This window comes from Athene noctua, chromosome 31 (assembly GCF_965140245.1).
Source record: "Athene noctua chromosome 31, bAthNoc1.hap1.1, whole genome shotgun sequence".
Classification (NCBI taxonomy): Eukaryota; Metazoa; Chordata; class Aves; order Strigiformes; family Strigidae; genus Athene; species Athene noctua.
This window is the reverse complement of record NC_134067.1, coordinates 1,226,430-1,248,630: the sequence shown is the minus strand read 5'-3', so window position 1 is coordinate 1,248,630 and position 22,201 is coordinate 1,226,430. Positions and strand designations below refer to the sequence as shown.

The 22,201-nt window shown below is 48.8% G+C and overlaps 1 protein-coding gene across 1 annotated transcript; it reads right to left on the bottom strand.

Moving 5' to 3' along the window:
* Positions 1-3,793: 3,793 nt before the first annotated feature.
* On the bottom strand, positions 3,794-14,173 carry LPAR2 (lysophosphatidic acid receptor 2). Its single transcript, XM_074930074.1, has 3 exons — positions 14,112-14,173; positions 9,250-9,992; positions 3,794-5,506 (listed from the first exon to the last, which is right to left on the bottom strand). Exons 2-3 carry the CDS (start codon positions 9,980-9,982, stop codon positions 5,205-5,207), a joined length of 1,035 nt encoding a protein of 344 aa, XP_074786175.1. The 5' UTR covers positions 9,983-9,992; positions 14,112-14,173; the 3' UTR covers positions 3,794-5,204.
* Positions 14,174-22,201: the final 8,028 nt, after the last annotated feature.

Below are 22,201 nucleotides of genomic sequence, written 5' to 3'. Positions count from 1 at the left end.
CTCTTTCTGGTTGGTGGCACCAAAATCTGGATGAGCCCATGATTATGAAACTGTGGAGGAAGATCTTCTCCTGCTGCCTTGGGGCTTTGCCCCGTGTAGTGCTCAGGACATTAAGGCTGTGATGGGGATACTTTGCAGCTCTATTGGTATCTACAGGTATATTTGAAAAAAAAGAATCCTTTCGGAGAAGTCCTAGGTGTATTTTTTTCTGGTTTATATTCCTTGCTTTCAGTGAGCAAATAAAAGCCTAGAGAGCGAGGCTGGTTCTGCTATGAAAAGGGTGAACACAACAAACAAATACTCCTTTCCACGTACAAGGCAAGCAGTCAGGTGAATGCTCTGTCACCACTACGGGAGAGCCTGAGGTGAGATTTATTGGGAAATGAGTGCGAGCAACTGAGGGACGGTTTTATTTTCCCTGCTGGGAAATGCAGGCAGGTCAGATCCCCTCCTTACCTTTTCCTTCTGGCGCCTGCTCTGTTCTCTGGGACAGCCACAGCATAAGGACAAACAAAACCTGGGCAAGACCAAGCTCAGAAAGAGAAACATCTTCCAGAAACGCCGTTTGAAGCTGGACTCGGGGCTGTAAGAGCTTTTGAATGAGACGGAACACGGCTGCTTCTCCCTTCTGCTCACAGAAGTTACGCTCCCATACCGTGTGGGAGCATGGACTTGGGAAACCCAACCACTGCTGCTAAACATCGTGCCTTTTATAGAAAAGCTTTGCACAGAAATACCACGGGAACTCATGATTACACCATCAGTGTGACCTTTCTTAAATTACCTTGGGTACCTGCGTGCCAACCCGCTGCAGAGGGATATGGGGCTTCACTTCACGACTGCCCTGATGGTGTCCTAAGCCAAGGAGAACTCACCCCACAAAAGCTTCCAGGTGCTTGTTTTCCCCTCACCAGCCTTCAGCTGGGGAAGCACAACACAAACGTAGGGGTGGGCACTAAAATACCATCCTGCAGACCAGGGCCCCCGGTGTCACACCACTCATCCTTGCGCATGACAGATAAGCTCTCAGCCTGGAAATTCCACTCTTGCCCTAGACAGAAAAGCATTAACTGATTCCAAAAAGTTTAACTTCTGCTAGACTGTAAGTGCAGCCAATGCAAAAACTTTGATTTTCATTTTGCATGTCTCAGTAGGTCAGAGGGATGACAAACTGAAGTTTAAAAACAAAGAAAAAACCCACCATCACCAGCTTCCCCTTATTTATCTCACTTTCCCCCTTTATTCTGTCTTTACCCTTCCTGCAGGTTGGGTTTTGCTGGATTCCTTTTCTTCAATAAAATAAACCTTCAGAGTCCATCAGTCCCTACAGTATTAGTCTCCAGTGCTACCCTCCCCAAAGAACACACCAAAATCCATATTACTTTTGGCAGCAGCTTGCTTAAGGAATTCCAACCAGGCAGCAAGGCACGACCCCTCATTCCTGGAGCCATACGGACGATCTTTGATCAAGTTGTGTGTTCTCCCTTGTCCCACATTTGATCCCTTTAAAATAGTTCCTAGGTGTCTCTTCCTTCCTCCCACCCAACACACAATAAGTCTAGAACAGTCTCACATGCCTCAAAAAAAAAAAAAACTACCAAAAAACCCCACCCACACTAATTTCAGGGAGATTTCCTCCTAAAAATAAAAGCTTGATGAAACCAGCAATGACCCTTCAATGGCAGTTTCATATTGTGATTTAAAAAAAAAAAAAAAAGCAGTGGGTCTTCTCAAACTGAAAAGAGGGATATTGCCACATTTAAGCTGGACACACCATAGGTTATGGATCATGAATTTAAAAAAAAACCAAGCTATCCCAAGAGCCTGGCAGCATCCAGCTCCGTATACAATATTAAAAGTTATATTTAAAGGCTTTGGAAAACGAACATGTAATCAGGTAACACCACACCCTTTTCTGCAGCATCTTGTTTAGGACGCAACAAGTGGAAAAACACAGTGTGACGTGGTTCCTGCCTCCATGTAGTTAGACAAGGCTTTGTCTTTCCAAATAAAACTAGAAAGTAAAGTCACGGGGGGTACTTCACAGCCTAAACCCTGTTTCTTGGGATGCGTGTTCTATAAACACCGTTTATGTCTCCCCCTCTCCCATCTTCTCGCTGGGGAGGCTGTTAAAGTCCCTCTCCCATCTCCTCTGCCTCATTGATTCACCGTTTCTTTCCAAATCTCACTGAAAACAGCACTTTATGGGCTACTTTCGATGACTCCTCATTTCCTGCTTTCTCCTCTGTTACAGCCAGCTAGAAACAACTAGAAATCTGCGGGTCACTTGGGAAGAGAAATCCCCCTGAAGAATTCCAGGCAACCCACCTCCGCTCCCAACATGTGCCAGCCCTCACCCAGACAAGCTCCATTAAAGGTTTTGGACTTTTTTTTTTTTTTCCCTTCTCCTTACACTAATCAGTTGCTATTCACCTTTGTGAAATCAAGCAGTTTGGAGCCCACAGGCTGCATTTGGACATTGTTACCATTATCCAGAGGCTGGTTTTATACGGAAAGTGGCGACAGCCTCCTGGGGGTCAGGATGTTCTGCCTGGCACAAACTGGTCAAGTCCTCGATACGCTTCCCATCAGTGTTGTGTACGATGGTTTCGCACTTAGTCTGAACTCAAATAAGTCATTTAAAACACTGAAAAAAAACCCATCAGAAAGAATCCTTTCTATACGGTGATCATAAAGCAGCCAGAGTTTGTTGTCAGTGACGTGAAGTCTGCCTGTTGCTGGTACTTACATGAAGTACCTGCCGGCGCGGGGCAGCTCTGCTGCAAGGCAGCTCGAGAAGCAGGGGCAGAGGTCAGGCTGTTACCAGACCCCTCTGGGAAGAACGTGGACAGCTTATTAAAACCCCAACAGGGCCTGAAAGCCAATTGCAGTTCTTTTGGGAGCCAAGCGTCACCTCGCCCCCTACAAAGACTCATTCACACCCAAAGGCAGCACAGATAATTCACACACCCCCCCGTCAAATCAGACCAGCACTAATCGCACGCCTAAGCCATGTGAACTTTTATATTTCCTCCTTCCCCTTTTGTTAATAAAAGAAAAGCAGAGCTTGGCATGTATTGAATGGTCAAAGCAGCTTTGCATGAAGTAGGACTCGTGCTCCTCCTGCTCTGGGGATGTTCAGGAAAGCTGAAAGGAAAGTTCAGGTGTGTTCTGTCCCCTCCGTCACTCCCTGTAACACCTTTCCAGTCTTCCTCCAGCTCCTGCTAATCCACCACCTGCTCCCACTGCAGGGTGTACCTGTGTCTTCATGATATTTTCCAGGGAAAGTAAAAGTAACCAGAAGTCATCTTTGGCAATAAAAATAACGTTATGCCTTCTCTTAGCCCTACCACCTGGTACGCTTTAATGGTGTGAAACGTCCCCACAACAGCCATGGCTGGTGTTTGCCAGCAACAGACCGAGGCTGTAGTCTCACCCCCGGTTTGCCTCAAAATTACTTCCTCCAGTTCTCTTCGTGGCCTTTCTGGAGGCTACAGCCCCCCCAGCCAGAGCTGTAGAGCCCTGTGAGCACCTCGGAGACAACCCACCTAGAAGGCAGATCAGCAGCAGGGCCACTGCACCACGAGCCACAGTGGCCACAAGCACCAAGACTGGGGTCCCTCCCGCCCTCCCAGCATCACCACACACCTCTGGAGGATGACACTTTTCCCAGGGCTTCCAAATGGGGAAACAGGGGAAAAATTCCAAGTCATCTTTTCTAAAACCCAGGACAAAAAAGTATTTATTCAAAAAGTCTCTGGGACACAGAGACAGGAACCATATTCCAAGACTGTGTTAGTCAATCAGGAGACTGTCACCTTAACACTCACTTCCTGACCATTTTTTCCAGAAAAAGTCCATCCACACAGATTTGAGTTACAATGCCTCCAGCACATTGTCTCCTCTGCACAGTCAGCTGAAGGGATCAGCCAAGCAGCTGATCAGACAGAGCAGCGCCCTTTAATAAAAACCTCTGAAATTAAAAATTTAGACAATATTCCAAAACCTGCCTTCTGTTGGCCTCTCCCTGCTCTCACAGAAGCCCAAGATAAACAACTCACTCTGGATTTTGGACTGTCACAGGCACGTTCACGCTGTTAAAATTTAACAGTGTGAAAGAGAAAGAAATCTGGAGAAGTATTTCCAGTTTCTCAGCTGTGAATATTCTTCCAACCAGCAGAGCCTCTGCCCTCCAGCCGTGGCCTCCCAATCCAGGGTGACAGTTAACACCGTGTCAGATGCAGCAAGTGGACTTACTCAGAAAACTAGCTCCTACGTGCACTAATATTAATTAATACTGCTAATTTGTTAATGGTGCTTTGCTGAGAGCAAGACTACATTCAAAACAGACGGTTAACACATTATTTGGGCAAAGGTACAAAACTGCACATTAAAACCCAAGGCAAAAATACTGATCGCCTTGGAATCTAACCTAAACCTGTCCCCAAGGGCTTTCAGCGAGTGGAGGGATGGTTTATGAATAGGCAATGAACTTGTGAATAACCCACATGGTATCACTTAGCAGAACACAAACACAACTGCAGTTAGTTACAGCACCACTCTCCATTTTAGGAAAGAATTAGGATGCTCCTAAAGCATCCTCCAAAAGCCCGGAATACTTTAAAATTCAACAACAGACGCTTCAGAAAGCAGGAATCTGCTTCTCAGGAAGCAATTCAAACAGATTCCTCTCGGAAGAGGCCTTAAGAAGAATATTCCTTCTGAAGCACGTGGAACACGACCGGATTAAGGCTCTCTGGGGAAGCACTAAGCAGCTCTGTTTAGGAAGCAACACGTAAAAGCTGAAGAGCTCTTTGGAGTACGCTACCGCTGCAACGACTAGTTCTGAAGGCAGTAATACTGAAGTACTGAGAAAATACTTTGCTCGTTGAGAGATCACGTGAGATTCCTGTTGCACATCGCATCCTCCTAGATGCTGCCAAATTAAATCAACTTTGCATTAGAAATAGCAGTCTTTAATAACAACGCGACTCAAAAAGTATGTCTGGCCTAAATAACGCACCATCCAGCAGTTCCTTAAAAACATCTTGTCCTTCATCCATGATGGGTATTCTAGAGAAATATTGATGCTTGAGCACGTAAAAAAAAAGTCTGTACTGCTTTAGAAGCAGGTCGCTCCTGGCCTCTGCTCTTCACCCCAAGCAGGCGCTGCTCAGCGCCGTGCTGGTCTCACCGATCAAGAGCTAAATGGAGGAATCCACGGTAAAGTGCCCGTTCTGAGAAAGTGTCCTGCGGTCTGTGGTGTTCAACTTCACCACCGTGGGGGTGTATTTAGAATTCCTGTAACAGACAAAACAGAGGATCCTCCGGAAGGTGCTACGCATCTCGTTGTCCCTGTAAGAGTAGACAATAGCGTTTATCAACGAATTGATCTCTGCCAGCAAAAGGACGTATTTCTCCACCGCTAGAACGTTGCAGCTCTTGCAGCCCAAGCCATCCAGGAGGAGCACAACTTGTCCTGGAGTCCAGCAGATAACAAAAGCACCTGGGGAGAGAAGAACCCCTGTTAGAGAAAAAGCAGGTTGCTGGCCCTGCCCAGTCACTCACCAGCAAGATGGGATCACTGGTGATTTATCTTGTGAAAAAAAAAAAAAGTTAAAATGGGAAGAAAGAAAAACAACTAGTTTCACTCTGTATTTCTGCTTTGGAGGAAGACCAAAGATCCAACCAGCAAATAGTAAAAATGGAGACAACGGCTTCCCCCAACCCCATTCACTCAGAACAACACTTGCAAGTACTTCCACTTCCCCCCCTCATCCCATCGTTGCATTTAGAGAGCAAAGATAAAACATCCATGTTTCCTATTTATGCGCCATTCCTTCCAAAAAAAGGGGAACAGGCCATAAAATTAGGAAAGAGTCAGAGTGATACATCTTGAACTAAATAATCTCCACCGCCCATACAGTTTATGGGGGTTTAGTTAACAGCATGAGTTAAAAATCCTGGCCAACACTTCGGGCAGGCTGATGAAATCTCTCACACAATTAAACGTTGAGCAGAAAATAGCTGAGCAACGGGCTGGCCAACAGCAGGCCCGAGCTGGACAGAGTCCACCACTGATTCACTCGGGCTCATACTACATTCTTGCCACCACCTGCAAAGCTCCTTGGCAAAAGGGTAATTACTGGTTTGCATGACAGAGTAGGAGGTGCCTGCAGCTCCTAAACCCCTTTCTTACAGTCGCGATTTGAAGGCTGACGTAAAGGGAGCACTCGCCCAACAGTGCTGCTGGAGGTCATGCATAGGGTTGTGTCTTAAGGCACAGGAGCTGCACCCTGCTGTGTCTTCTGGGAAAGGCTGGAAGAGAACAAGACTTGCTGGGAAACTTCGCAGCTACACCCTTCACTGAAAAACATCTCTCAGGAAAGAGCAACAGCCAGAAGAGCTGCACCAAAACTGAGAGGCTGAATTGAAAGCTGTCACCGAGTGAAATGCTGCATGGAGGAAAAGTCAAAGGAACACGTGGGAGGGATCTCCTGGGTTTCCAGGAGGGCTCCCCGCTGATTTCAGGTCACTGCACCGTGTAACCCTTTTTGTTTAAGCAACTCCTGCTCCCAGGTGGTCACCACAGCAGCCGCCACGTCGGGGCCAGGCAGCTCTCCCCACACTTGCAGACACAGCTCTGCCCCGTTTAAATTTAGCAAATACACAAAACAGATTCCTGGCTGTCATGAAGGAAGGTCCAATACTTCTATTTTGAGTGAGCCTGTGGGAAAGGGACTCCCTTGTTTAGTGATGTAATTTTTTTTAAGCCAGGTTTTCAGCAACCACAAGGCAAGGCAGATTTTCTGGAGCCTGGCTCCCAGCAGCACTAAGTAAAGCCAGAGGCAGACTGAAAATGAGAGGGGAAAACCAAAAAGAGGTAACTAAAATTTCTTTCGCCTGCAAATCCACCTGATTTCCTGCTCCTTAATAGAAGCTAAAGTATTCAGGAAGCCACCTGAACTCTTAATAATCCAACACCACATGGTCACAAACGACTCTGCCCCGCGGTTTGGTCACCATCACATCCTGTGTCACTCAGCTGGTCTGTGGTAAAACCTGCTACTAGTTTCCAAATGTACCTTGGACTGGTGGTTGGTTTCCAGGTCAGGTCCTAGACCTGTTCTTAATGCCCAGGACCTGCAGGATTATCCACCGCAGCCAGGCTGGCCTTGTGATGAAGCAGCACCCACAGACAGCTCCTACCGCACCCTCCGCTGCCTCGCACACTCACCAGCTACACCCTCGGATGCATAAGGCACAAAATATTCCTCTGTGCAAAGTCCAAGTTTGCAGAAGGCTCGGGAACGAGGGTGGAGAAGGAATTACACCCGGACTTTCACAGGGAGGGAGAAAACCCTCTGCAGACTCTCTGAACGCTGAGTCTGAACAGAAAGGTATTTTCCCCGAGTTGAGCAATTCCCTCCCACACAAGGGACCTGTACAGAACTGACTGCTGCTTCCCTCCGGCACTGCTCCGCAGAGGAAGGGGAAACCCCTCGGATTCCAGGAGTCCCAGAGGCCTGATGAGTCCTCATCCTCCCTTAACCTCCACACTGGGCTCCTCTCCACTCTGTCCGTCCTCAGTCACCAGTCCCAACTCCCTGCAAAGCCACAGCAGCACTTGGGAGCCTCCTCCGAGCCGAGCTCTTCCCTCCCAAGGCAGGGGACAAAGGCAGGCAGGCCAAGCCAGGAGGGGGGACACTGAGAGGAAAGGGATCTCCCAAAACAACTGTCCTCAGCAGCACCCCCACCCTGCCAACCCTCTTCCAGCTGATGGTGTGAAGCCCCATAAAATTAAATGATCCTGTCGACACCACGGGGTGATCCTCTGATACTGTTCAGGAAGAAAAAGGGAACAAAAAAACCTTTTCCCTCCACTGGGGACTGTGCAAAATATATGAAGTAAATCGTTCTTCAGCCCCACTGACTCTGTGCAGCATCTGATCAGCTCCAAGGCAGCAATGAGCTCCCAGCTGCACGCAGGAGATGGAGAGATTGCGAGGTGGGGGAAGACATCACAGGAAAGGCAGGAACGGGCAGAAAACTCCGGTTTCGACGCTCACAAGTTGCAACAGGAGCCGGCAAGCCCCGAGCAGGGACACACCAAGCCAACCCCCCCATCCTGCTCCCACCCCTCTGCTCCCCTCCCCTGCTGAGCCCCACTCCGTCAGCACCAGTTCACAAGGGAGTAGCCTTTGTTTGCAGCCACAAGGTTTCCCTGACGGAGCAAATTCTGTGCTTATCAGGAAAGATTTGCAAGAGGTTGTGACCGTAAGCCCAGCGTCGGGTTGGGTTGCGGAAGATCTGAGCGTGTTGATTTATTTCACTTCAAAGAAAAGTTGTTAGACCATTAAAGCACGAGGCAAAAACAGATTAAAGAAATCGTGGAGCGATCGGCTGTTGGAAGCACAAGGGATGCAGCAGCCTCCGCTGTTAGATGAGCTTAACCAAAGTTAAATATTCTGGAGAGGCAGAGCCTCAGCGCCGATCACTTCCAGTTACTGCTCTGCCCCTATCTGCACGACAGACTGGATGCAGACAGCCTGACAGACAGTTAGTGCTCTGCTGGAGATCCCGTGCTCACAGGGAGCAGCTCGAGCTAAGAGCTGAGAGCTTCCAGGGGTGTATTTATCCGAGCAGATTGTGCCCTGGTACTGAGCTGCTCAAAAAAAAAAATCTGAACAGAGTTCAGTGCTTTGTTCCAGTCAACAGCACGGAATTTGGAGGCAACTCCTTCATTCTTTCCCCATCACCTTGTAACATCTGCCCCAAACCTCTCCCAGCTCTTTAATAAAGGATGTACCAAGTGGTGCTGCTGGACTAAGGCCCAGCTATAGCTCCTAATTCCCTGCCACCCTTCCATGGAGGAAGCAGAGTGGAGGTGAGCAGATAAAAGAGCCACTTCTGTGCCCAAAGCACCTGCACTTGCAGCAGCCGGGTATTACCATGCCCCACTACTAACAGATCCTCTAGGCTCTGCTGAGCAGAGGAGCGGCCATCTCAGAGGGCAAGAGACTCAGGAGAGGTCTCCCCCCTGCCAGGTCACTCCCACCCACTACAGCTCACTCGGAATTCATGCAGAGTCCTGAAACTGCCAAGCTCCTCAGCAGCCAAACCCAACCACCGCCCCAGCAGCTTCAGAGAGGGCAGCAGAACGTCCCCACCCAGCGCTCCCCGTTGTCCCTCACCAACCCCACACAGCCCAAAGCATCATTTAGGTTTGACAAGAGCAAGGGGACTTACTCAGGATAATAGTGACCGTCTTGACAAGGCTGATCATGGTCTCCTTGTAGCGGGGGTGGAAGCTGGTGTGCTTGGACATCCGTGTCATCTTCCTTTTGACGTAGATGAAGATGTGCGTGTAGACAACCACCATGATGAGGAAGATGACCAGGTTGGAGATGGCCCAGAAGGTCAGGTAGCTCCTGCTGTAGAGCGGTGCCATGCTGGAGCACTTCTCCAGGGCACAGAGGCAGTGCCAGCCGTAGGACGGGATGAGCCCCAGGAGCAGGGCCGTGACCCAAATACAGAAGATGAGGATCATCACCCGCTGGTTGGACATTTTGCTGTGTAACTGCATGGTGAACACAGTCTGGTGCCTTTCTACAGCGATTGCCAGCAGGTTCACCACAGAGGCTGTCAAGCTGGTGTCCAGCAGACTCTGACGGATGAACCAGGTCTTCAGGGAGAGCTCTGCTGTCCTGGGCCCCGTGTGGAACATGAGAAACATGTACGCGATGCCAGCGAAGAGGTCGGCAGCTGCCAAGTTCCCCAGCAGGTAGTAGATGGGGTAGTGGAAACGGCGGTTGATGATGATAGCGGTGATGACCAGCAGGTTAGTCAGGAGCACGATGACACTCACCGTCAGGCCCAGGGCCACCACCAGCACATCCTTCGTCCTCCAGTACGTGGTCAGTTCTTTGCGGCTGTTGTTGTAGAAGAACCCCACAGTCTCATTGTAAAAACAGTGCTTCATCGCTGCTGTCCTAAAGAGGGACGAGAGTAGCGTTAGCTCGTGCCTGCACACACAACTACTACAAACCAGGGAGGTGCTGAGCCTTATGATAATGCCCTTGACACAGCTGGAGGTGGGGAAGAGCTTGAAACACACAAACAACCACACAAGCAACAGGAAACTACTTCTGGACTCAAAGACAGAACTACACGTCTCACAGGCTGAGTCCTCATCTGTCCTCAAAGACATAGTGAGGATGCAGCGAAGACTTGAATGTTCATGGGAAGAAATAAGGTTTGCCAGATCTGATAAGAGATTCTCCCTGTCCAGCCCACGCAGCTTCATGGGGACAGCAGACAAAACTATTCTTGTTGTCCCAGATGTCCTACTTCAGAAATGTAAAAACAAAACGGCAGCAAAGAGGGTTTATCAGTCAGTCACTAAACAAGGCTCTGATGAAGACTGGGAGCCTCTGCAGCTGTTGCAGTCCCCAGGACTCCAGCTCCTGGTTCAGTGAGCAGCTCATCCTTCCCCAGCAGTTTTATTGCTCAGGGTAATGCTCAGCTGCTTCCGAACACCGCTCCGCAGGCAGCTCTTCCCAATCCTTCCACAACAGGTGAGCGTCCCCCAAACTTTGCCAAGAGGCAAAGAGCACATAGACCTGGGCAGAAACAAACTCCTCAGCCCAGAAAAGTCAACAGCGGCACAAAGTCAGCACATACAACCCCGGGGCTGGATCTCTGGAAGAGTGGGATCACCTGGAAATCCGGCAGCACTTCCAGGCTACACAACCACCGGCCAGTCAGCACCCAGTGTCACCCAGCAACTCACCTGGGCAACAAGGGAAGCAACTCCCTTCTTCCCTTCCAGGTCTGGAACAAGGCTGCAATTCAAAAACTCCCTGAACTCAGTAGAAAAACTTGACAGGAAAAGATCTTTATGCCTCAGGAAGGACTTTTTACATTTCTTTGACACACTGGGCATTGCTGGGAGCAAGACCAGACAAGCTGCTCACCTGGATCACGATGTGAAGTCTTCATTTGCAAAGCACCTCTGGTAATCTAACTTCCTGTCCTACAGACAGCCAAGCATGCAGCAGCACGTTAAGTTAAAGGATATTTTACCTTACAGAGTCAGAATTTAAACCTGGTAATTGACTCGTGTTACTTGTCCACTAAAAAAAAAAAATGACAGCATAAAAAAAAAAATACAGCACCGCAAACAAACCGGAGGGACAAGCAGCAGCCTGAGCATTACACCCCACAGCAGATGTTCGTGTTCCTTCCCTAACCAAGAGCCTGGAAACCTCTGGTCAGGGCTGGCCACGGGCCCCGCCGGGATGGGCAAACCCAGTTTGGAGCCTCCTTCCCTGCGGCACTGAGGTGCTGAAAAATGACCCAGTTTTTCCTTACCCTGGTGTGCTCTGCACATGGAATCCCTGGTTCTCCCCGTCCTCTCACCAGCTCGGCTGTCATCCGCATTTTAGAGCGAGCTTAACGCAGACCACACAGCAAGAGCACAGTCCTCTTCAGACAGGGAGAAAACCCCAAACGCCTGACTCACAATTCACTTTAAACCCCCCCTATAAAACCAAAACACAGCTCAGGGCCTTTCATTAACTGCGTGTTCCTCCACTCTGGAGGCAGCAGTTTTCCGGGACGCTGCAGCAGGAGCTCTTGAGGCTGCTGTTAGTCCCAGGGAGGTGCAGGCAGGGTTTATCCTCACCTGCACCGCACCCACCGCTGCCTGCACCCACGCCGAGTTGTGCAAACAGGGTGGTTGTGCCGGGAAACCCTGTTTTACCTGGAGCTGAACTTTTGATCTCCGCTGCCTGATGGGCTCTGCATCGGCCTGCTGCGGCACGTGAGTGTCTCTACAGCAGGGTGAGAAAGCTGAACACATGTGCTTTAAGGTCTGCTGAATAAGGAATTATTATTTTTTACAAATATTGGTGGGGAAAAAAGGAAAAGGAGGCAGCAGATGCTGCCCCAGGGGATGGAGTCGCAGGCTAGTGCTATGTCCCAAGTCCATCTTTCCTCTCTTTTCAGCTCCTGGGATGTTTGTAGATCCTGAGCTTTGGGCTGCTCCGGGGTCGTGAGGTCCAAGCGCAGAACAGGGGCCAAAAACACCCAAGTGGGGTCCCAAGAGATACCGTGTGGTGACCCGGCAGGTAACTGGGGAGTGTTTGGCTTGAACAGGGGAAAGTGGTGGGGGAAGGAGGAAGGGAAACAAGCCCAAAACAGCCCAAACTGGCTGTGAATCACAGGCAGGTAGTGACCACCTTCACAGGGTGTATCTGGGCAGGCACCAAATCCAAATCCGGGCCTTTCTCATGCAAAACAGTTTCCTCAAAACGGTTTTGAAACCTTTAATCCCAAAGCAATAAGGAAATAGCTGCTGAAGTTAGGTAAATCGCCTTTTTAAGATTACACCTGTGGATGCCCAGGGAAGAAAGAGGGGGAAAGGAGAGAATCTGAAGTGGTATCAGGGTTTGGAGACCTCTAAATATTGTCCAGCCTCTGAACAAGCCAAATGCCATTTAATCCCATTCACATTTTCGCTGGAGTAGCACAAGTGTTCCCCCCTCAGTTATAAAAGTTTTACTGCTACAATGAAGATCGTAACAGAATTCAAGTGTAGCACAAAGCTCACACTATGACTGCATTTTTCAGGAACGTTAAAACACTACAGTGAAATAATGTGTGAATGGATCTAGGTCTTATTCTCACCAATTTCTGAGCTGACACCCAAGACATATTTAATCCAGGTAAGAGTAGCTTTAAAATTGCCACGAAGTTATGGAGACCAAGCTTATTTTGTTGCATATATTAAAGATTCCACAGCTATGACAGGTCCCATAAACTTCCTCCTGGCAAACAGCAAACTTTGAGAGCATTATGCAAGTACTGGTTCAATGGGAGTTTACTGGGATGGGGATTAGAGCTGGGTGGACCCACAAAGGAGCTGTGTTCTGCACGGGTAACACTGAGCCAGAGGAACAATCCCTCAGCATTTGTCCTTAATGACAAGGTCTGAAATGCTTCTTTAGGCAAGACCCGGTCAGAGCCCAGGGAGAAGTTTGAGAGTTGCAAATCCCTCCCAGATGCGCGTAGGTTACAACCTGATCCCGAGCAGTGCCCTGCGCTGGGTGGGGTCCAGGAGGGACTGACAGGTTAAGGGTGGTGACTGGTTCTGGGACCTCCTGCACCACTTCACTGCTACCCTGCAATTAGAAAACCGACCCTGGAGCTTGGCATCAAGGGCAGACAATGTCACAAATCAGAATTCACCAGGCAGTGCCGGGGAAAGGGGAACACCCTGCCCACAGCAGCAAGCAGATAGAAAGTCAGGCTGGTGCCATGATGCACAAAGGAGCTGGATGAGTCTATTGTTCAGTGTCCGAGCAACCCCCTTCTGTGGCCTTACACTCCCCAGCAGGATCTGACAAGATTTTTCCCTACTAGCATTGTTTACTCAGTAAAACAAGCCTCTAGTTACGCGCTGCAACAATTCGGCAGCCCCTTTCCTTGAGCAATACACAAACACGAGAACCTCTTCTCTAATCACGCTACCTCAAACTCTGCCCAAGTCTCTCCAGCCCTTAAAATCAAATACAGCTTTGGCAGTTTGGTAGGAAGCACTACACAAAAAATCAGCACGGAATTAATCTTTTCTCCTCGCCAAGCGTTATCCATACGCATACACCGTCTGTCTCCCTTCTTACTCGGTTAATTACTGCCCCGGGTTCCCAAGTTCAGAGTCCTCTAACACAGAAAGTAAAGGTGTAAGTGTCCTCCCTTCTCCCATTTCCTCTTGCTTGCAAAAGTGGAAAATGCTAGTCAGCTCCTGGAGAGCCGGGAAGACATTCAACACTTGTTAACAAACCGCCAGGCAGCGTAGTGTGGAGGTGAAGGGGGATGAATGGCTGAATTTATGCTCCCACTAATAACCACAATCAGCGTCAATCAAGCCAGAACAATGGCTCTATAAAGGCTCACAGGGACCCAAATCCAACCTGTTCTCCCCATGTCCACGGCACACGGATTTACGTGGCCAAACACCCAAAGCACTGCTGTATTTTGAAGCCACAAACAGTACAACCTTTTACTCAAAAAAAAAAAAAAAAAAAAAAAAAAAGAGTTGATCTTACCTGAAAGCACAAGCACCACATCCAAACCTGACACTCAGCGTTGGTCTCCCCACCACAGGACACCCGGGCAGTTATCCAGCGAGGAGATCCCCATCTTTGGAGCGCAGAGATTCTTTCCAAGGAGAAAAAAAAAAAAAAAAAAAAAAAAAGCGCCAAGTGCCTTACAGGAAAGTTTCAGACAAGCGTTCCAGCCCCAGAATCCATCACGGACCGCTCGGAAACACTGGCTCCCGGGAGGCAAGTTTGCAAGGGCTCCGACGAGCCCGTCCCTCCTTGGGTCCTCCCCTAGGCGGGTCCTTCCCGGAGCCCCCGGAGCTGTAACCCGAGTCCTCGCTGCCTTCTCGGAGGCCGGAGCCTCTTTCCGAGCATCTCCGGTTCTGGCTGGAACGAGTTAGCTCCGATCCCAGCGGCAAGGTGCTGCTCTGTGGGAACTGGCACCCTCTGGTCCCAGTGCTCCTGCCGTACTGGTTCTCCCACGCTCGCCTGCTGCCCCAGAGCCTTCGCCCCACCGCAGGAGGAGCGTGGATCCTCCCACTGCCCAGGTGTGATCCCACGGTGGAGGAGCTGTCGTGCCTTGGCACCAGAAGGCTGGTTCACAGCCTCCAGCTACAGCACCCACACCTCAAGTGGGCTGGCAGGTCAGGATCTGGCCCTCCACAGCCACGCAAGAAACCCTGAAATGGGGAAGAAACCAGGAGGAGGAAGAGATGCCATAAGACACAAAGGGAAACTGAGGCACGGAGCAGAAAGGATTTTCCTGCTATAACTTGGCAAAAACGTATCACTGCTAGAAAGAGAGCTCATGTTTATGATATGTCAGTCTAGCTAGTCCTTGAGACATCTGAGATGATCTCACCTGCTAAGCCCTGTGCAAATACCAGCTGCGTGCTTAGGGCTAACAAAGCAGAGCTGCACAAGTTATGAAGGAAAAAACCCATCGAGTTCACAGCATCCCTTCATTTTGATTTATGCCTGCTGCTCTTGCAAAGGCCCCAGCAATTTCCATTCGACTCCAGTTTCCTACTCTCCCACCCTCCTCCTACCATCATGGGTTTCCCAAGGAACAATGTTATCACCAGGCATCACCCTAATCTGCTGCCAGTCAGATCCACCGGAGAGCCTGGCAGAGCCCGGCAGTGTTATGTAAAACAGGCAGGGGATTTACAAAGAGCCCAGCACAAAGGGGAAGGAGATAGGGCCGAGGAGCCAAGGACACATTAACAGAGCCGGGCAGGCAGTCGGTGGAAGCAGAGCAGCAGTGACACGGGCAGAAGACAAGACGGGTCACCAGGCCAGGCTGAGATAGCAGGGGGGAAAAACTACAGAGTCCTGCAAAACCTGAACATTGCACCAGGCTCCCTAAACTCTGCCCCTACCCCCTGCAGCCTTCCAAAGGGCAGAGTCACACCAGAAAGCTCAGGAGGGCTCAAAAAACTCAGAAAGAGCCCATCATTGCCACCCGCTTACAAATTGCACACCTTCAGACTGATGATGCCACCCACAAGACACAGGGGCCCTCCCCAGGATTTCCATATGCGTTTTTAGAAGCAGCAAAAAGTTGTACTAACAGGTATCCCAGAGTATCTTTTCTTGGAAAAAAAAAAAAAATCTATAGTTAACAAGCTTGCTTTCACAGAAAACATCCAAGTTCCCAAGAACACAGCGAGCCAGAAGTCCTTACTGCAACTAGACAGATATTACAGGTACGAGAAGCCATTTCAAATTTGAAGCATCTTAAAGTGACACAGGGCAGATCCTTCACCTTCCCACGAGGTATTTATTATCCTTTTGGTTACATTATTAATTTGAGACCAAAGAGACCCAAATCCAAGCTGCAATAAAACAGCTCCCCCCAGCTTTTCCAGCCCCGCTTTTGGGCCGCTCCAGCACTTGTGCTGCCAACAATGGTTTTAAGTCGCTGAGCCAACGCTCCACGCCTGTGCACCAGGAGTCAAACCCAGGTCAGAGCAACCATTTGGCTTCGATAGGCTTCGGGCAGTCACAAAGCTGCACGTGCAGTTTGGGATGGCAGCAGTCTAAAAATACTTTTGATTTACTCGTTTCTTTAAGGTTCCAAGGCAGCTCTGAGCAAGTGTTTTAGAGGCGATGGTTTCATACAGAAACACCCAGAGCGATCAGGGAAACAGCCCAGCATAACTGGTTTCAGCTGAAGTGTCAACAGTCCGTCACAATAGCTCGGCACACGTCAGACAGACCCAGCGAGTTCCGAGCACCCGGGGCTGACGAAGGGTCAGAAGCACTTTTGCAACTCAGTCCCCACACACCAGAGTGGGGACAAGGGGGGATACAAGAACCGTCAGACTCGCATAAACCTGTCCCAAACAGTGTCTGCTTGTGTATGTGGGGGGAGAGAATATTTCAGGTTTCAATGTCTTGACATTAATATCAGTTTTTCTAATCCCTTTGTCTAGGAAAAAAAAAAAACAAAACCAAAAAACAACACTTGACCTCTCTGCATAACAGAAGTTTGGGATTCTGTGTGTTTTCAGGTTCTGGGGATATTTGAAAGAACCAAGACCCATTTAGTTCATCTCTAGCCATACAACCTGCATGAGTTTGGGTCTGACACGCCCTGTCAGGGCGCTACCAGCAAAGTCAAAAATCATTCCACCTGAAAGCCTCACATCAGCTTTTGCCACCATGGAGTGATTTCCTACAGACTGAGCTCAGGTATCTTCCCACAACGGTATTTGTGGACAAGCTACAGGCAGGACCAAGGAGACCAGACACCCATCCTGTCCAGCCCCTCTGTCTCCCCCCTTCCCCTCCAGTCACTCCATGAGGTTCCCCGTTTCCACCAGTTCCAAAGGGGCTCGTAGGGTGTTGTGCAGCCTTGTCCCCCCAAGCAGAAAAGGCTTCTCGGAGTCTCCAGTAACCTGATCTTGATGCAGCCAGCAGATCTGATCACATTCTGGTGCCCAGCAGAGAATTGGTAGAGAAACATTTCCAAAGACAACAGATGGTTGCCTCCCCTTTATCACACTTCTATTTTTCAAAGTGAAGTTAATTGTTTTAGTAGATTTTGCGTTTTCAAACAAGCCTAAAGCCAATATTTTCCTTTAAGGCTCGTAGCTGTGACTGTTCCTACAGATGACAATCTGAAGGTTTTTTTTTTTTTCCTCCAAGACCCCTCTCCTGGAATCCCAGGAATGTTAAAAACCCTTCTGGAAGGAGTCATGTCATCCTCTCCCCCCCCAGCAGATCTCTGCAGAAAACCAGTTGCTCAAATTAATACTTCCCAAGTCCCAACTGGCCCAGAGATTCCCAGACCCTCAGTGAGGAGCACTCCCTGGAGTACAACAAAACACCACCACCACCGCTCCTACAGCTCCAGCGAACAGCCAGAGCTTTCGATGGGAAGCAGCGTATACATCAGCGTTAAAAATGCAGGAATTTCATAACACCCACTGCTGCTGAAACGCAGCCAGCTCCGAGGTGGAGCAGAGCTGTTGTTTGCAAGCCTTCAGCATCAAAGAAGACTTTTCAACAAAGAGGTAAGGAAGAAATCCGTGCCCGCTGCAGCCTTGTCTACAACAGGCTTTTTTTTTTTCCTCCAACAAGCTCGCAACCATTTACAATCAGTTGCTCCAGAATAAATCACAAAGAACCTGGAAGATTCCTCTCCCCCTTTCACCTTCCTGAGGTTTGCACTGGCTGTGTTTGGACACTTGGAATTAAAGCATTTCCATATTGTGGACAACACCTTCAGCTGAAGCGGGGAGAGCGCTGAAGCGAAACAGAACATTGGTCCTTGTCACCTTTGCCTTGTCAGACCAGATGGGAAAACAGCCGAGAAAAAATAGCTGGGAATATTCCCTCAACACACCCCAGTCCTGGCAAACAGCACTTTGACCTTCCCCAGGTAACCACCACCCTGGAGAGGGGTTTTGGTGGGCTGACTGCCCCCGCACCATCTTTTCACCCCAAGATGAAAACATTTGTTCCGCAGCAGTGGAGAGAAGAGAGTAGGGGAGGGAAGAGGGTTATTTGCAGCGGTGTTTTGTTTGGAGTCGGGATGGTCTAGGGGCCCCTCTTCTGCTGCTCCTCCTAATTCACACAGGAAGAAGGAGATTATCCTACCCGAGACAAGCAATGCTGAAGGCAGAAGCAGCAGTTCAGAGAAAGACAAGCTTGGCCCCTGAATGATGTCACATTATTAGAAGCCACAGCGAGGTTAAAATCAAGTCGGGATGGTGTGTTTGTGAAGGAGGACTCAGCCTCATCTTCACCCAAAGATAATTTCATCTGGCACTTCGCACTATTGTCAATAAAAACAAAACCTGGTGGAAATTCCCTTCCTGTGAACCCCATGCTGGCAGCCCTGGGCTCGGGCTCCGGTTGCAAGGCGGCCGCACGCTGCCTCGCTCCGAACTCCTCTGATCTTGGCTGGCACCCAGCGAGATGAAGTCTCCCTCTTTAGTTGGCACTCGCTGGAAAGTCGGGGAACTTTACAGGCGCTCACGCTCCGTGTGCCTCAGCCTTTGCTTTTACAGGGATTATTTCCGAAAACCCACTTCCCCCCGTGTCTCCGTTTGGTTTAATGTCAGATGCCTGCAGCTTATGGCTGGAGAGTCATAAAAAGCATTTAACATGCCTTTCTGCTTAAGTCTAGAAAGAAAAAAACAAAACCAATTCAGAAAAGCCTCCAGCTACAGAAGAAAGCAGATGCAGCACAACGGCAGCTTTATCTTGAACAAGAGCATCAGGGACTGACACACAGCTACTCTGAGGAAGAAAAGGGAATATCTGGCCCTTCTAAGAAACGTGACTTCCTCCAGAGAGGTGACCTTTGGCCAGTCTTGGTCAAGGCAAATCCTCAGCAACGTGGCTTTTTCCCCAGTTAGGTGAAGATTTCAGCTCACTCTGGGAACGTTTCGTTATGCCCACAACTGCTTCATCAATGGACTGAATCAAGTTTTAAATTTTTTTTCTCAAGAATCAGCTCCCACACCAGTGGGGTCACAGGGGAAAAAAAAAAAAAAAAAAAGACACACACACACTTCAAATGAGCAAAAGTTACGGTCAGCACAAGCCTTCCTTTACAGACCTTTCCCCCCATCAACACATTCCAGCAACAGCTATCAAACCTTCCCCGTTCTGCCTTGGTCCTGCAGGCCTGGCCTAACACCAGCCTCTCCTAGGCAGACCCAGCTGCCCGCTCAGCAGCCCAAACCACTCAGTTTTTGTTGCCGTCCCCACCAGAGCCTGGATTCTCTTTGCCCATTGGTAAGCATGAGGTAACTGATTTTAATGTGTTCAGGCCATGGTCCGGCCCATAACGTTCAAGGTTTCCATTACAAATAAAACGGGCTTTTCTACTTCTGTTTGCTTAACTCCTGAACTTCTGATCATTTTTGGTGATGCTTTACTACTTCCTAAAGCCTTGAGCTTTTAGGCACATTTCTAGTGGAAAAAAAATATTTACTTCAGATGCCTTCTTCTGTTGCAAAGCAACAAGAACATTAAGGGAATATTTTTCTTAGAAGTAGCAGGAGCTAAGTCATTCTTGCAAAGGGCATAGGAAGTCTACACGTTCATTTATTAAACAGATTTATGCTGAAAAATACAACTCCCTTGAAACCTGTTTATAAGATACCTACAAAACTGACTGTTCTCCAGAGCCTTGGATGCCAAGTCTCTGAAACTCGCTGTCTAAGCAAAGCTTGAATTACAGCTCCACACAGCTTATTTTAAAATAAATGATAGAGGAGAGCAGCCAGTGCCCTGAAAGGATTCCAGCCCCAAGCTGTGGGCCTGGATGGGTAGACATGCATATTTGATTTCGTTCATTCCAGACCTTCCTTTGCACAGGCTCTTTCTCCCTGGATGCCCCGAGGACGACCGGAGGCGTGTGCTGTGACACAAAGGAGGGGATGGGACATTGTCACCAGGCATCTTCAGCAGAAATCCCCCAAGCAAAGTGTTTTCTCAATTTCAGATGTGGGAGTTCAGCTCCGGCTGATAAGAAACCTGCCTGGTTTACTTGCTCTCCCATGTGTTACAGGTACTATTACCCTCTACAGTCACAAAACCAAGAATATTACAAAACATACTGGGGCAGGAGGGGGAAAGCAGAGGAAAACAACAGCTGTTTGTCTGCAGCAGCGTGAACTCCCAGCAAGACATGAAGAGGAGCTCACTTTTCACTACCTCATCCACTCTGCTAATTGCCTGTTGGCAGACAGCTTCCACAGTAAAATAAAACAAGAACGCATCATCACTGACTTCTTTTATACACCGCAGTGTTCCAGATGTGTTAACGGCCAAGGTATAGATAGGAATAATTCCATTTGCCCCTAAACAACAATAAACACAGCAACTGCTGCTGCTGTAGAGCGGGACAAGGAAACAGTTTAGGAGGAATAAAAGTAAATGTGGTCCCTCTAACTGCCAGAGCAGCGAGGCAGCACATAACAGCTGATCTTCAGCAATAACTGAGCAAGGAATCACCCTGCACAAGGGGAATATAAACGCTGCTCACTCGTGAGGAATCAAACCTCCCACCCAAAGGCAAGCCTGAGTTTGCCCAAGCTGGCTGCAGGAAGACTGCAGTTGTCTTTTTATATAAATGTATATATAATCCATAAGCAGTTGCTCACACTCAAGGAAAGACTTTTCCTACCTGCTCACAGGGACATCCAGCAGCCACTCGCCTCCCCGCGAGTGTTCACTCAGCATCCTCAAGGGGTGTGCGTACCCGAGATCCGGCTCTCTGGGAGCACATACACCCCCCGACCCCTCTCAGGGCAGGTAGCAGATGATCTACAAAAGGGCCCCAATCCATAAACCAACTTCTTGTGATGCTCCCCAGTGCTCGGATTGGTTTTAACAAATAACAAACCCTCTGCCACACTTTGAGAGGTGCACCCTAATAAGTGAATACTGCTTACCCTTGGAAGAGAGATTCTACAAAGCATAAAATCTCCTAGGAAGCACCTGCTCCTGGGAAAGCAAAAATAAAGCCCACTGAACTCCCATATTCCTCTATCAAAGCCACAGGCCAAGAGCAAGCCTGGGGTCTCTGCTTTTATATTCTAGGGGTGCTGGGTCAAAGGTGAGGAAGCACTAATGGTTCAGAAGGAAACGGAGCCTGTGCCCAGCTAAGAAACGGCCCGAGCTGTCTGTTTTTTCACAAAGACTCTCCTTCTGGAAGCAATTTGAAGAAATATCTGACAGGTGTGATTTAATCTCCATTTAGCTTCTCCAATTAGATTATAACAACAGCACAAAACTGAAAAATTGGGAGAAAAAAAAAAAGGGGGGGGGTGGGGAAGAGAAGAATGGGATCAAGAATCCAACCAAAGCCTCGGGCTCCTTAAAAATTGTAATGCCTCTTGCCTTGCTCTGCTATGCTTGGAACACTGAAAAGGTGATCCCTCAGCAGTCTCTGCTGGAAATACCTGGCAGGTTTTCTCCTCAAGACTCCTGATATCTGCAGATCTATTTGATTGCGTTTAGAAGGATAAAGGTAAACTCTAGAGCTCCTTTTTTTTGAGGGTAGGAAATATGGGGAAGAACTGTCAGTAGCCTGGTTGCAATTAAACACTCAACGATTAGCAAATCACAAACTCTGGTTTCTCCAAGAAAAAGGCATCTTCTGGTCCCTGCCTAAAATCATCAGGTGCTTGAACTTCCCTCATTCAGTTCAGAGTCCGGCTAATGCAGCCCAGCTGAGACCTGTGTTTGTGAAGACCTGAGGCTTTTAATTTACTGAATGAAGAGTGGTTGATGCTCAGAAGTATCCTGACTGGCTGAGGAGTTGGGTGCTTTGTGCTCTGGATTCACACTGGCTGATTTAAAAATAAAAAGCTTGAAGTAAGAAATTGGTTTAGTGGTTGTTTGGCTCGTAAAGGTTTTGTGAGAGGGTGGCTCTGGGTTTGTGCCTCAGGTAGAGGGGCAGTGCTGCCATCCTCTGTGTTGGGGGCTCAGGCAGCTGCTGGTGTAAGGTGCTGCTGTGAAAAGAAAATATTTGTAAGATCTCTGCTCCTACCTTGAACTGGGAAATGAGTTTATTCCTTGTTAGCACTTTGCAGGACTGTTGCTGTAGGTAAATAGAGCCGGGTCTGGCC

Bases quoted from the DNA above. Each gene is read 5' to 3' on its own strand.
- LPAR2 (XM_074930074.1), bottom strand. From the start codon at position 9,982: ATGAAGCACTGTTTTTACAATGAGACTGTGGGGTTCTTCTACAACAAC. The intron at 5,507-9,249 runs GTAAGTCCCCTT...TTCTCTCCCCAG, and splicing joins GACGGTCACTATTATCCTGA to GTGCTTTTGTTATCTGCTGG.